Genomic DNA, 15,697 nt, shown 5'->3' with positions numbered 1-15,697 from the left:
CACTTTAAAGCAATGGAATTGGTCATTTGCATCAGGTAAAATATCCATTACTTTAGTCAATGACATAACACGTACGTATGTGAACTAATGATATCCAACATAGCACGGTTCTCATAGTATCATGTTATCCAAGTCATCATTTTAATTTCCACTTTTGTGGTCTTTACACATAATAGGGGTTAATTTATGCTAAATTTATGTGTGTAGCTTTGGCTAGCCATAATTACAACTCCCAAAAGCAGTGCAACACATCCGGATTCCTGCAATTTCTTAAGTCAAAAACCGTGTAAAATAAAAGAAAACTCCACTTGCTCAATACCTTTCACCGAAAAGTGCAAGCACACCTACGTTTTCCTTGACTTTAGATTATATTCATTATAAACAGTCATAAAGTACGTTTCAAAATCACCTTCATCCCTTAGCACTGTATGAGTTCATCTCATCTGACTTGAGTTCTCCAGAAGAATCTCCCAAGAGAATGGTGCACACAGTTTTGTAGTGGCTTTGTTTTAGTTAACTGGCATGGAATAGAATGCTAGCATATCACAGTCACTTCACTCATAGTGACAATTCTTAGTGGGGTACAGTGGGATCATAATTGCCAGGTTTTTGTTGAAATGGGAGTTGTCACTATTGGAGAATTAAAGCCTAGCATCTCTGGGAAGAGGACCTTTCGTCCCAGTTCGAGCATAAGGCATGCCACTGAATGGTAAAATATTCTCCATCTTCTTTTCTTTATTATTTTGGGTATAATTTAGTTTTGTTTCTCAATAATATTTGCTGCTAAATTAGCCTACAAGAAAAGGAAAATTTTTGAAAGTAGTATTAGACCCATAATTATTATGGGTGATTTTTCCTTTGCTGAGGCAAAGATAATGAATGTGATGAGGATTTGAATGGGCAGAATGGCAGACATTCACTTCCAGAAATTGATCTAACGACCCACCCGAAACATAAAAACAAATCCTTTTCTTTTCCATCGTATAGTCGTTTTCAAATATCTATAATTAGATCTTGATCACATAATTGGAATCAAGAGCTCCACGTTAGAAAAATATAAAACCATTCATGTGGGTTAGCTATCAGTTTAAGCTTTTGGGATTAATGATTCATGACATGGTATTGCACTGTCCACACTTGAAGCGCAAATGGCTCCTGATGTTCACGACACTCCAAGGTTTATTTTATTTCTCAGCGCTTTCATTTTGGTGGGTCTAACTGTCCTTTTCCTATAGGATTGTGAAAGTTCAGTTTCTGCATAGGAGCATCATCTGGGAAGCTTTCATTTTGTCGTGTCGTATTGCTCGTGTGTGTGCGCGTCTCTTTTGTATTCATTCAAAATCCAGTTTCTCACAACTTCTGATCTGACACGGTCCTTACTCACCACAACCTGTGCATTTTTATGGTAGAAACACCCTTAGCATCGATGGTATAATTTAGGCACTGTGATAGGTAGAAAAAGGTGTTACGTGTAACCTTGACTTTGATGTATAGTCCTGTATTAAGCAAACAACAGTATGGTGCTCCGTGGTGAATGTCCAATCTTGATCTGTCTACAATGAAAATGCCAATTCATGTTTGTCTGTCAATTATTCTTCTGCTTTTGTTATCTTTAGCTCCTATGGATATGTTTGGATCGGAAGAGTTTTGAATGAGTACGGAACTGCTGTAATAATAAGGCCTCACCGACTATGGGAAAGTAATATGACATGAACATAGTTCCCATTTAAGAGCTAACTTTTGAAATTATTTTTAGGTGTATGGAGTCACCCGTTATTAGATTATTTACACATGTCTAATATTGTAACTTTCAAGTTTGGACACCATAATAGGCTTAGACATTAACAGGACATTGCATGTGTGGCTTAAATGGTTTTCCTTTCTTACATGTGGTGGTCACTGGTCAATGATTTGGAATGATGGGTTCCACAACATAAACAATCGTGCAATATTGAATTGGACTTAAAGGTCGTGTAATCGTATTGTCTGAGGTACTGCTAAAGTAGTCCCACTCATTCTGTATTTATTGAGTTGGGGGCCATTCACACCTACTTACTTGATCTTGGAAGATTACATTGTCTTCGGGTGTGTGGTGTACAATTCAATTCCATCTTCTACATTTGATTGCATATACATGCTGCACCAAAACACTCTTTCTAGTTCTCTCATAATTTCATTTTGGTAGTAATATGCTTAGCAGCAGCAGTTGTTGCTTTACATTCAAATTTCCATGTCTACGCCATGCAATAATTCAGCCAGGTTTGTAAATTACAGGCCCATATCTGATGTCTCCAGTGATCTCACCATTGAAGTAGGAACTTCAACCTTTGCACTTCACAAGGTAAACAAACTATAGGTTGCCTTTCTCACAGGTTATTTGATATTCTGCTTAGTGATCTTTCACTCTCACGGGTATTTATTTGTACATAAATGACATTTTCCTGTGCAGAATATATCAACCATGTGTATGAATATAAATGCTTTTCTTTTTCTGCACCAGTAACCCCTCTGAACAGAATTTCAAGTTCAACCATAGTACAGTAGAGTAGACATTAATAGCAAGAAAGGGAGGGGGATTATTATACAGCAAATTCTAAGCTGTTTGATTTTTTTTTTTTTTTCTACAGTTTCCTCTTGTTTCTAGGAGTGGAAGGATTCGGAAAATGCTATTAGAAGCAAAAGATTCAAAAGTTTCACGGATAAGTCTCCCAAACGTGCCAGGTGGTGCAGAGGCGTTTGAGCTGGCTGCCAAATTCTGCTATGGAATCAATGTTGAGTTCACCCTCTCCAATGTTGCCATGCTAAAATGTGTTGCTCATTTTCTAGAAATGACAGAAGAGTTCTCAGAGAAAAACCTGGAGACACGAGCCGAAGCATACCTAAAGGAAACGGTGCTACCAAATATATCAAACACAATATCTGTTCTTCACCGTTGTGAAACTCTTGTCCCCACTTCAGAAGAGATTAGTCTTGTCAGCAGACTAATCAATGCAATTGCAAATAATGCATGTAAAGAACAGCTCACCACTGGTTTACAAAAGCTGGACCACAATTTCCCTTCTAAAACCATCACAAACATGGAACCCGAAACACCCTCAGAATGGTGGGGGAAATCTCTCAATGTTCTTAGTCTTGATTTCTTCCAAAGAGTTTTATCCGCAGTGAAGTCAAAGGGACTAAAACAAGACATGATCAGCAAAATTTTGATAAACTATGCACATAATTCTCTTCAAGGGATTGTTAGGGACCACCATGCAGTGAAAGGATGTTTTCCCGACTTAGAATTGCAGAAGAAACAAAGAGTCATTGTTGAAGCCATTTCTGGCTTACTACCAACCCAATCAAGGAAAAGCCCGGTTCCGATGGCATTTCTCTCAAGCTTGTTGAAAGCTGCAATTGCTGCATCAGCATCCACATCTTGCAGATCGGACTTGGAGAGAAGAATTGGTCTACAACTTGACCAGGCAATTCTCGAAGACATCCTAATCCCAACAAATTCACATCAAAATACCCATGGCACCATTTATGACACGGATTCAATTTTGAGAATCTTTTCCAATTTTCTTAACTTGGATGAGGAGGACGAAGAGGATAATAATAATAATCACTTGAGAGATGAAAGTGAAATGGTTTATGACTATGACAGCCCCGGATCTCCAAAACAAAGCTCAATTCTGAAGGTATCCAAATTGATGGACAACTATCTCGCTGAAGTCGCACTAGACCCAAACTTGTTGCCATCAAAGTTCATTTCCCTTGCTGAACTACTTCCAGATCACGCACGTATTGTGAGTGATGGACTCTATAGAGCTGTTGATATCTTCCTTAAGGTGAAAATTTGCTTCTCCCTTAAACTACCGTTCCATTGCAAATTATACTTTTACATTTTACATTACTGTTCAATTACAAACTGTTACAAATAATGTAAAACTGTTTTAAACTCACAGAACTGAACTGTTGTTGTTATGATATAGGTTCATCCAAACATAAAGGATTCAGAGAGATACCGGCTGTGCAAAACCATTGATTGTCAGAAACTGTCTCAAGAAGCGTGCAGCCATGCAGCGCAAAATGAAAGGCTACCGGTGCAGATGGCAGTGCAGGTTCTATACTTTGAGCAAATAAGACTTCGCAATGCCATGAACGGAGGGCACAGCCAATTTTTCTTTGGAGGAATGAACGGTCAATTCCCTCAACGTTCAGGAAGTGGTGCCGGAAGCGGAGCCATTTCCCCAAGAGACAACTATGCATCAGTGAGAAGGGAGAACCGAGAGCTGAAGCTAGAAGTTGCAAGAATGAGAATGAGGCTCACTGACTTGGAGAAAGACCACGTTAACATGAAGCAGGAGCTAGTGAGGTCTCACCCTGCCAACAAGCTATTCAAATCACTCACCAAAAAACTAAGCAAGCTCAATGCTCTATTTCGGATCAACAGTATCAAGCCAAATGGCTCTGAGAGTCGCTTCCCTTTCCCCAAGAGAAGGCGTCACTCAGTTTCGTGACTAAAAATATGTACATATATTCATGTATAGTACGCAAGAAGATGCATGGCTTGATTGTCACTACTTATTTTCTAGTGGATAGTATTTTTTCTCCTTGGTTTGAGGGTGGGATGATGCTGAATTAAACTACTATCCTCTGGTTGGAAATTTTTTACGATACTGATAAGTGTAATATCCATAGAGTAAGCATCTGGGGAGCAGAGAATAGTTCAAAGACATCAGACTTTTGGGTTGTGTTCTCAAACACCATATCCTGAACTGCTGCAATTTCCTTTCTCTTTCGTCATTCAGAATGTTTCTGCTGCAAGCAAACACGCTTAAGAGTTAACCAGACACTACTTCTTTAGTAACACACCAATGAATAATACGTTTCGAGTATTAAAAACAATTCAGTAGAGTAATCGTTTTTGTGGCAAACCTTGGAAGGGAGCAACGGAGGTAATTCGGATTCAATAATTAATGAAAGAAGTACATTAGTTTTTTTTATATATCTTAGTTCAACTTTTTAGTTTTTAGTCAATGCGAATATTTAACCGGTACAAACAAAAAATTGGTGTGTTGTACAAACAATAAAAGATTAATGTGTACTATAACAGTCAAAATATCTTACACACAGGGAATTTGAGCTTTGATTCTTAGACGAAGTACGTTAGTGTTGGTACATCACACCAATCACCACCATAACCAACCGTCTGAACACTCCAGCCGAGCGCTATCAAGTAATCCGTCACAATGTTGACATGAGGATGCAAACACATGTGCCCGCCCAACCGAAGACATTATCGGCACCCAACATAATTATCGACAAGTCAACAAGACAGCAGCATTAAGGACATAATTCATGAATTATCCCCATAAGCAAGATTATGGTTTCATTGACCCACAATTAGGTCTATAAAAAGTAAAAGTACATCAAGGACACTATAAATTAAGATGTAGGTATAAGGTGGTTGGTGTTTTTATTATCTGCACTTATTAGATCATATAAAACTCAACATTGCCTTGGAGTATCTTTTGCAAATGTTAGAATATCTTTTGCAAGTGTCTTGACAGTCTGATAATTCTACGGAAATCAAACGATAATAGACGAGTGACAAGAAACAAGAAGTAAGGAGGATTTAGGAAACTCAATTCGATTTGTTTTTTGGAGAATCAAAAATTTTGTAACCTAGTTCGATCCACCATGGTTGATGGATTGATTTCCTTAAGTATATTTTACTCTTTCAACTTATTTTATGTATTAGCAAAATAAATTGACTCGACTAACTTATTTATAGTAATACGATGATGTTCATTTATTTCATCAAATATTATAATAAAAATAATAAGTAAAAATTAAAGTGTTACCATAACATAATACAAACAAATCAATCAAACATCCAAAATGTTTAATTATTATTGAACAACGTTTTAATTTTTAAGAAGATAAAATTGTCAACCTAGACATTAGAAGCACTAAACAAATATAATAAAAAAAAGAAAATAAAAACAATAACAAAATATAAAGGTTATTGTTAGTAAGTTAGTCAACTCGCCTCAAACTTATTTAACCCTTATATTAAGTGAGTCAAGTTTAATTTAATTCACATTTAAAAAAATCAAAGTTCTGTTTTAATCTAACTTAACTCAAGTTAAACTTGTGATGAATTGACTTAGCTCACAAATTTGAACTTATATTATTTTCCTATTTGATGGAAAGCGAGGGGAAGGAGATGAAACCTCCTCATTTTTAGGAGAAATTAAAAGTGTAGAACTCTTTGATTTTATTATAAATATGTTACTCATTCCCATTTCTAAGTTGTTTATTTAGAGATAGAGATGTCAAAATAAGTTGAAACTCATAAGGTAGTCTAACCTATTAAAAATTCAAGTCAGATTAGGTTGAAAATGTTTAATTTTTCAAATGTAGATTAAATTAAACCTGACTTAACTTGTAGATTAAACGGGTTCTAATCGATTGAAAATATGTTGACCCATAACTCACCAACAACAACTCTTTATTATTTTTTACTATTTTTTCATAATTTTTGTAATAATTATTTAATACTTCTAGTTATGTTGTTCGACAATTTGATATTTTTAAAGGACTAAAATGTTGTTAAAAAAAGTGTTTGAATAATTAAGATATTTAATATATTTGTTTGCCAAATTACCGGGTTAACTTGACACTTTAATTTTTAGTTACTATTTTTGTAATAATATTTGGTGAAATAAGATAATACTATAATTGTATTACTATAAAAAGAATAAATTGAGTCAATGTACTTTGATTTCACTAAAATAAATATGTAAAAGAAATTGGACAAAAAAAATATCTTTAAGTCAAATATCTAACTACCAACTTATGATAAATTAAATCAAGTTACAAAATTTCTGATTTATTAAAAAATAACTGAGTTGAATTGACTTACTTTTAACTCAACACATGATAAGCCAACTCCAATAACTCAGATTGACTCTATTTTTTTATCTTATAATCAAATAGTATTTGTATTTATTTATTTTTTACTAAATCTGCCACCTATTATGATCTCTACTCATCTTCACAAATACACGTCACAACAAACATAATACCTACTTATAAATGAAGGCGTGCATGCGCAAAGTGTGAAACCTTTTTAAGAGTGTAGAGCAAGTGAGCAACATGATTTTGAAAATTCTTATTATAAACTCCACCGACACATTATTTTAACTTTATATACACTGGATTCAGCTGTAGGAAGATATTATAATGCAACAAGTTGTTTTAATTACATCACGTTTTTTATTCCTTGGTTTCAATTATCAAAAGCCTTTGAAGGGTGACCTAATTCTTTCGCTTTCATTCTTGATAAAAATGAAACAATTTTTGTACATGATGGTGGGACAGACATACCAAACCCCTTATTGAATTGAAGCAAACGTGGATTTAAAGGATTCCGTTTCGTAAATTCTAAACATTAAAATATTTTATCCTCCCAATCAAAATATTCATCGAATTAGAAAATGTAAGATAACAAAGCCTATCAATCGATTTTTAGATTGATGGAATCGTATGAAGATAACATAACTCCTAACATTTTTCACGAAAAAGATTTTTAACTTTTATATGATTTAGATATTTTTGTATAGTTAAAACATTTAATTATACAAAGTATAAAATACCCATATATGTGAGGATTGTTTTATGTTATTTTTAGTTGTTATTATGTGAAATTTATTGATATCACCGTTTTTAAAATGATCGTTACAAGACAAATGTTAAATTATTGATAAATTTTTACTTACATTTGTTTTTGATACACAGAATTTATTAACAGATTTTATCAACAACTAAAATTTATCAGTAGAAAAAAAAATTATTAACAGACTTTATCAATGAATTCTATAATTTTAATTACCAGTATAAATATTTATCAACAATAAATATGTTAGTAAATTAAATTCTGTTGTTAATTATACAAAGTATAAAAATACCCGACATGTGAGGCTTGCTTTATGTCATTTTCAGTTGTTACTATGTGAAATTTATTGATATCAGTGTTTTTAAAGCGATTGTTACAAGAAAAAAAAAATGCTAAATTATTAATCAATTTTTATGACAAAAATATTTGTTGATAAACGGAATTTGCCCATGGATTTTATTAACAGATAAAATTAATCAGTGGGATAAAATTTATCAACACACTTTATCAATGAATTTTATAATTTTAATTACTGGTGTAAATATTATGAATAATGGATCCATTGCAAATTAGAACTTGTATTGTTACAAAAATATTCATTGGTAATTTATAAAATTTATTATCAATAAATATTTTTGTTAATAAATTTTGTTAGTAAAATAGACATAAAAGTTTTTGCTTTGAACTTTAATCATATCATGATAAAAAAATTAATAATTGATTTTTTTTAAATTCGTTAATAATGAATTTTTCTAAAATCTATTTGTAAATATGATGATAACTGATTATTTTGAAAATTCGTCGGAGAATCTGTTAATAAAATGGATGTTAATTTTTTCGTCATCTTTGACAAAATATTTGTTGTAAATTAATTGGAGATGAGTGAGAAGAAGTGAAAGAGAAAATGAGGAGGATAAGAAGGAGAATGAGGAGGAGAATGGAAAGGAGACAATGGTGATCACAAAAGCGATGGTGACAATAATGACGACAACAATGAAGGAGGAGACCACAAAATATGGTTGCAGCAATGACAACAAGCGGGGTAACAACAATGTCAATGATAACAAAAGAGGAGAGGAAGAAGAAGATGAAGAAAAAAAAAAGAAAAAAAAAAGAAGACCAATCACAATATTTATTGATAATAATTACCAATAATCAAAATTTATCAATAACATCAATAATATTTACGTATATTACCGGTAATTAATAGATTTTGTTAGTAATTATTGATGGAGTTTCATTGTTAATAATTACCAATGAGTTTTTTATGAATATTTTTCTAATAAATTTTTGATTGTTAATAAATCATTGTAATTTTGATTTATCAACATATTTTAATTATTACCAATAGATTTTATTTATTAATAAATTATTTTTTTGTTGGATGAAATTTCTAAGTCGCATAAAAAAATAAAAATTGAAGTTGAATATAAAAAAATAAAGGATTAAAATATAATTTAGTCAAAGTCTTATTATATAGCATAATTTCCTATGGGGAATTGGACATAAGCCATCAAAACAAACTTACCATAGATCTTGAAGAAGCCATGACATCCAAACAAATAGTTCATTTCTTAATCTCATATCTGTTTTAAATTAATTTCATTTTAAGAATGAAATTTTAAAAAATAATTTAAATTAAATTGATATTTGATTATCATTACATTAATGTTTGCTGAAGTTCACGAAGAAAATTATTAAAATAATAGAATTATAAAATAACTTTTATTCTTGTAACACGACATGTTGACCTTTTTTATTGACAAAATTAAAATTAAATAAGTAAAAATAAATGTTACTTTTATGTGAATGAAAAAAAAAATATGGAGTGTTAAAATTACCGATGGAGTTATATTTTGATCGAAAGAAATATATTTTATCAATTTTGTGCAATCGGAGTTTAATTTTACAATAATTTATCAAAAGATATGTAAATGTATATCAAAATATTCAAAACCAATATCAAATGACTCCATGGCCCAATGGATAAGGCGCTGGTCTACGGAACCAGAGATTCTGGGTTCGATCCCCAGTGGAGTCGTTTTTAAAAACACCATTGATTTTTGTAGATTCAATTTATAGGATTGATCTAGGGTTGGGAGCATACCACAGAGATGGCGTGGTAATGAAGAGAAAGTTGAAGTTCATCCACTACCTCCTGTGTTTAAAGATTCATTCTTGCCACTTGGGTATCTTTAGTCTGAATTTTATTTTTATATGCTTCCCTCTCCCAATCTCCAATGGCATGTGTTTGGTTATGTTATCAAGTGCTGGACCATGTGTAGAACTAATTGCAGCATGCATTCTAATATATTTGTAAGTCATACACTCATTTTAAGCCAATCAATCTATTTCAACCGTCGCACCAATTTTTGACATTCTTATTCATTCAATGTAGTATTATTTCTATATTGTGAAGTACTCAACCTATGTAATACCACTCATTAGCTTTTAATCTTTACCTCATATATGTGTGTTTTATGTATGGCTTTGATTTAATAAGGTGGTTCTTCTTGTTGGGTAAACTTAAATGTGGGTAGTTGGAATATGTTATATTAATTGTCTATGAGATTGCAAAAGGTTGAGAATGAGTCTAGCATTGATTAAGCATGCAATAGAGTTCATTAATTGTGAGTTAGGTAGTGGTTATATTTAATAAATGTAGTTGAAGGGTCATGTCCAAAGGCCTATAAAAAGACCATGTAGTGTTTCATTTCAAAATACAACAAATCTGAATATAGAGAGTATTTATCCAGAGAGACTTGTTTGTCAACAAATTGGCATCAGAGCTTGAGAGCCTAAGTGGTTGAGTGAGTTAGAGAGTTTAATCGAGATGATCAACTTAGCTAACAGAATGCCCTTGTCGAAGTTATCAAAAGGCGTCAGCTATGATAACTGGAGCCTGCAGATGAAGGCTCTCATTGGTTCCCAAGAAGTATGGGAGGTGGTTGAAAATGGGCACCAAGAACCAGAGGACGTTGGAGAAATGACGATAGCCCAACTTGCTACATTAAAAGCAACACGGACAAAGGACAAAACGGCTCTGTACGTGTTGTACCGAGCTGTTGATGAGTATGGCTTTGAGAAGATAGCAAATGTTATGTCTTCAAAAGAAGCATGGGATATTCTGGAGAAGACATACAAAGGGGATAACCGTGTGAAGCAAGTTCGACATCAAACTCTCAGAGGCGAGCTTGAAAGGATTAGGATGAAGGAAGCTGAAGGGGTTGCCGAGTATGTCTCCCGAGTTGAGACCGTAGTGAATCGACTTGATAGAAATGGAGAGACGCTGCTCGCTTGTCGAGTGGTGGAGAAAATCTTGAAGTCGTTAACCGACGACTTCGAGAATATAGTTTGCGCAATAGAGGAATCCAAAGACTTGACAACACTCTCGATGGAAGAGCTTGTTGGGCCGCTTGAAGCGCATGAGCAACGAAGAAGGAAGAAGAAAAAGGAGTCCCTTGATCAAGCACTCAAAGCAAAGGCAATCATTAGGGAGACTCAGGTTCCTTATACTCATAACACTAGAGGTCGAGGTGGTAAAGGCAGAGGAGGATATGAAAGAGGTCAAGAACAAGTCGACCAACAAAACTGGCCGAGGACAAGGTGGAGGTCGTGGTGGTAGAGGTCGAGGAGGTCAGTCAAACAACTCAGGAGTTGAGTGCTTCAAATGTGGTAAGTACGGTCATTTTGCCAAACACTACTACTAAGGAGTTAAATGTTACAATTGTGGGAAGGTTGGACAATTCGCGAATGATTGTCGATCTGAAAGCAAGAAGGAAACGAACGTCCTTTCTGAGGATGCTGAGGAAGAAGAAGTATTAATGATGTCTAAGAGATCAGGTGTCGAGCTAAGTCCAAGCTATTCTGACAACTCAGTTTGGTACCTTGATACATGAGCAAGCAACCACATGTGTGGGGACGAGAATCTTTTTAAGAAGCTCACCAAAGTTGAGGTTGGACATGTTTCATTTGGAGATGCATCAAAGGTGGCATTAAAAGGCTGGGGTACAATCTGGTACCTATAGAAGAACAACTGAGTTGGAGAAATCAGAGATGTGTATTATGTACCCGATCTCAAGAGCAACATATTGAGCATGGGCCAGTTGATGGAGAAAGGCTACTCGGTTCTGATGAAAGACCGAGTACTATACTTAAAAGACAAGTCGGATCGATTGATTGTCCAAGTAGAGATGAAGAAGAACAGGATGTACAAGCTGGACTTGAAAATAGTCCAAGTGAGGTGCTTAAAACTCGACATGAAGGATGAAGATATGATGTGGCACTTCCGGTTTGGCCACTTACATTTTGGTGGGCTGGCTGAGTTGGTGAAAAGGAGATGGTGCGAGGACTCTCGAATGTGGAGTTTGAAAAGAAATTTTGTGAAGAGTGCGTGCTCGGGAAGCATCCAAGGACCTTATTTCTGAGGACTGTCGAGTACCGAGCAAATGAATTCACACAGACATTTGTGGACCAATTATCCCTGAATCTTTCAGTAGGAAAAGGTATTTCATTTCTTTCATAGATGATTTTTCAAGAAAAACATGGGTATATTTTTTGAAGGAGAAATTCGAGGTGTTCTAAGTATTTAAAAGGTTCAAAGCAATGGTTGAAAAGGAGACCGACATGCCTATCAAATCTGTTAGGTCTGACCGAGGAGGCGAGTTCATCTCATCCGAGCTTATGAAGTATTGTGAGGAGCAAGGAATAAGGAGATTTCTAATAATACCATACTCACTCCAACATAATGGAGTAGCTAAGAGGAAAAATCAAACCATTCTTGACATGGTTCGAACTATGTTGAAAAGCAAGAACGTGCCTAAGGAGTTATTGGCGGAAGCAATGCAATGTGTCATCCATGTGCAAAATAGATGTCCACATGCTATGCTGAATGAGAAGACACCACAAGAAGTCTGGAGTGGAAGAAAGTCAAGTGTGTCTCACCTTAAAGTGTTTGGTAGCATTGTTTATGGGCATGTTCCAGCTCAACAAAGGACCAAACTTGAAGATCAGAGCAAGAAATATGTGTTTATTAGGTACGATGAAAATACCAAGGCGTATAGGTTGTTCAACCCAATAACAAAGAAGGTGATTATGAGCCGAGATGTTCAAGTTGATGAAGAGAGCGAGTGGAAGTGGAACAACTCGGAGAAGGAGTCTAGAAGCTTGGAAATAGATACACCACCGACTGTGAGAGATAATGAGACTTCTGATGAAGAAGATGAACCTCTACAGCGTAGAGCGCGAAGCTTGTAAGACATATACAACTCGACTGACAAAGTACAAGTTATATGTTTCTTGACAGATTCAGAAGACTTGAGCTTTAAAGAGGCTGTGTATGAGGAGAAGTGGCAAAAGATGATGAATGAGGAGATCGAAGCAATCAAACGCAACAACACGTGGGACCTAACCGATCTGCCCAAAGGAGCTCAGCCTATTGGTGTAAAGTGGGTGTACATGAAGAAAACAAATGCTGATGGTGAAGTCGATCGATATAAAGCTCGACTCACAATGAAAGGGTACAAGTAGAAGGAAGGAATATACTATGACGAAGTATTCGCTCCAGTGACGAGGATGGAAACAATCAGGTTACTGATTTCCTTAGCAGCTCAACACAAATGAACAATGTTGCAGATGGATGTGAAGTCAGCATTTCTGAATGGAGTCTTGGAGGAGGAAGTATATGTTGAACATCCACTTGGATACATGCGAAGAGGCGAAGAAAAGACAGTGCTGAGATTGAAGAAGGCATTTTATGACCTGAAGCAAGCTCCACGAGCATGGAATGAAAGAACCAACACTTACTTCGAGAAGAATGGGTATGAGCAGTGCCCTTATGAACATGCTCTTTACATAAAGAAGAAAGGAGAATATGTGATATTCATTGCCCTCTATGTCGATGACCTTATCTTCATGGGAAATAATGCCGAGCTAATTGAAGCATTTAAAGAAGTGATGAATAAGGAGTTCGAGATTATCTTCTTATGTCTTATGAAGTATTTCCTTGGTTTAGAAGTCGTTCAAGGGAAGGACGACATCTTTGTGTCGTAGGAAAGGTATGCTGAGGAGGTCTCGAAGAAGTTTAAGATGATGAGTTGTAACCTAGTTTCCACCCTCATGGAACTAGGCACAAAACTTTCTAAATATGCAGATGGAGACCGAGTTGATGCAAGCAAATACCGAAGTCTGATTGGAAGTCTCAAGTATCTTACAAATACCAGACAAGATTTAATGCTGAGTGTTGGAATAGCAAGTCGGTATATGGAGGAACCGAGGTATACTCATTGGAAGGCCCTAAAGAGAATTGTAAGGTATGTGAAAGGAACAGTGTCACTTGGCCTGATGTATATTAGGACGAATGACTACCGACTAGTCGGCTACTCATATAGTGATTGGTGTGGAGATGTTGATGACCGGAAAAACACGTCTGGATATGTATTCTTCATGGGGAGCATGACATTCACTTAGCTTTCAAAGAAACAACCCATTGTAACACTGTCAACATGTGAAGTAGAGTATGTTGCAGCATCTTGGAGTGTCTGCCACGCAGTTTGACTTAGAAACCTTCTAAGTAAACTGCAATTAAAGCAAGAAAAGGGAATTGTGATCCGAGTTGATAACAAGTCGGTCATTGAATTGGCAAAGAACCTGGTCAATCATGAGAGAAGCAAGCACATTGATGTTTGATTTCACTTCATCCGAGAACAAATGAAAGAAGGAAATGTAGAGTTGGAGCACGTCGAAAATCGAGCAGAAGCTGTAGATATGTTTACAAAGTCGTTGCCATCCTCTCTGTTCGAGAACAATAAGATGATACTCGGAATGAAGGATAAGAAGAACATTTAAGTTTATGGGGGGATTTTGTTGGGTAAACTTAAATGTGGGTAGATGAAAGTTGCTATATTAATTGTCTAGGAGATTGTAAAAGGTTGAGAGTGGATCTAGAATTAATTAAGCATGCAATAAAATTCATTAATTGTGAGTTAGGTAGTGGTTATATTTAATGAATATAATTGAAGGGTCATGTCCAAAGGCCTATAAAAAGACTATGTAGTGTTTCATTGCAAAATACAACAAATCTGAATATAAAGAGTATTTATCCAGAAAGACTTCTTTGTGAACACTTCTTAGCACTCTGGAAAAATTGTCGTTGAAAGGTAACTAAAGGTGGTAGGTTAAGTTCCTATCCAAAAACTAGGTAACATTGCTGAATACGTGTGTGTGTGTATTTGTGCATATGTATAGTGTATATGCTGAAGCTCAATTATTGTTGGCCCTTCCAACAAAACTGAAAGGTACTCTAGCATATGCGTTTGTTTTAGTGCAGATCAAAAGTAACTGGTGGTAGTGCGAGGTCAGTTCTTGGCATCACAGTGGGGACTAGGGATTCCTCGACATCTGGTTCTGCTGTGAACATCATGTTTGTATACTATTAAGATCTCCCACTTATACACCCAGGAATATGTATGAGAAAGCTATACTATGCTATCCTCCTCTTTGACAGATATATCAGTGTTTTGGTGTCCTGCAACCTCTTTGACAGATAGATCAGGAAACTTTTCTGTAGAACATGTTGATTCTCTTCGTTGCCAGACTAATTGGGTGTACAAATTATTTCATGCATTGCTCATAAATAACAGTCTTGCACAATGGCAGGGATTTACAGTCTAAGAATTAAATCTTCAGGGAGTAAACGTACACAAATCATTAACATACATATTTCAAATTCAAATTCCCTGCCCAGTTTTTCTTACCCTAATTATTTTTTCTTTCTTAGATTATGATTTGAAGAAAAATAAGTTGTTTCTCATAAACGAAAATACATCATTAATCTTGTACTTGAATTGAGATACCTAGTAGAACTCAAATAGAAACACTTTTATGATATATATCTATATGTGTGTATCATCTTTTTATATTAGTCTGAACTATATCCAACTTAATGTTATTTAGAAAATTACGCCATCATTTTTATAACCTTTTTTGTTTCTATCCAAACAGCAGCTTTTATGAAAATCACAATATATTTCC

The 15,697-nt window shown here is 35.1% G+C and overlaps 1 protein-coding gene and 1 non-coding gene across 2 annotated transcripts; both read left to right on the top strand.

Moving 5' to 3' along the window:
* Positions 1 to 328: 328 nt before the first annotated feature.
* On the top strand, positions 329 to 4,746 carry LOC114192419 (BTB/POZ domain-containing protein At1g03010-like). The gene is made up of 4 exons (XM_028082134.1): positions 329 to 709; positions 2,275 to 2,341; positions 2,628 to 3,830; positions 3,975 to 4,746. The coding sequence occupies exons 1-4, from the start codon at positions 618 to 620 to the stop codon at positions 4,500 to 4,502; spliced, it is 1,890 nt and encodes a 629-aa protein (XP_027937935.1). The 5' UTR covers positions 329 to 617; the 3' UTR covers positions 4,503 to 4,746.
* Positions 4,747 to 9,634: 4,888 nt separating this feature from the next.
* On the top strand, positions 9,635 to 9,707 carry TRNAR-ACG. The gene has a single exon. It is a non-coding gene; the product is annotated as a tRNA-Arg (tRNA).
* The last annotated feature ends 5,990 nt before the right edge of the window (positions 9,708 to 15,697 follow it).

Source organism: Vigna unguiculata, chromosome 7 (assembly GCF_004118075.2).
Source record: "Vigna unguiculata cultivar IT97K-499-35 chromosome 7, ASM411807v1, whole genome shotgun sequence".
Lineage (NCBI taxonomy): Eukaryota > Viridiplantae > Streptophyta > Magnoliopsida > Fabales > Fabaceae > Vigna > Vigna unguiculata.
The sequence above is the reverse complement of the archived record's forward strand: the minus strand, read 5'-3'. Positions and strand labels throughout refer to the sequence as shown.

What these genes read in the sequence shown, in the direction of transcription:
- LOC114192419 (XM_028082134.1), top strand. Translation starts at nt 618, where the DNA reads ATGGGAGTTGTCACTATTGGAGAATTAAAGCCTAGCATCTCTGGGAAG. An exon ending in CAACCTTTGCACTTCACAAG is followed by an intron (nt 2,342 to 2,627) that starts GTAAACAAACTA and finishes TTTTTTCTACAG; the next exon opens with TTTCCTCTTGTTTCTAGGAG. An exon ending in CTGTTGATATCTTCCTTAAG is followed by an intron (nt 3,831 to 3,974) that starts GTGAAAATTTGC and finishes GTTATGATATAG; the next exon opens with GTTCATCCAAACATAAAGGA.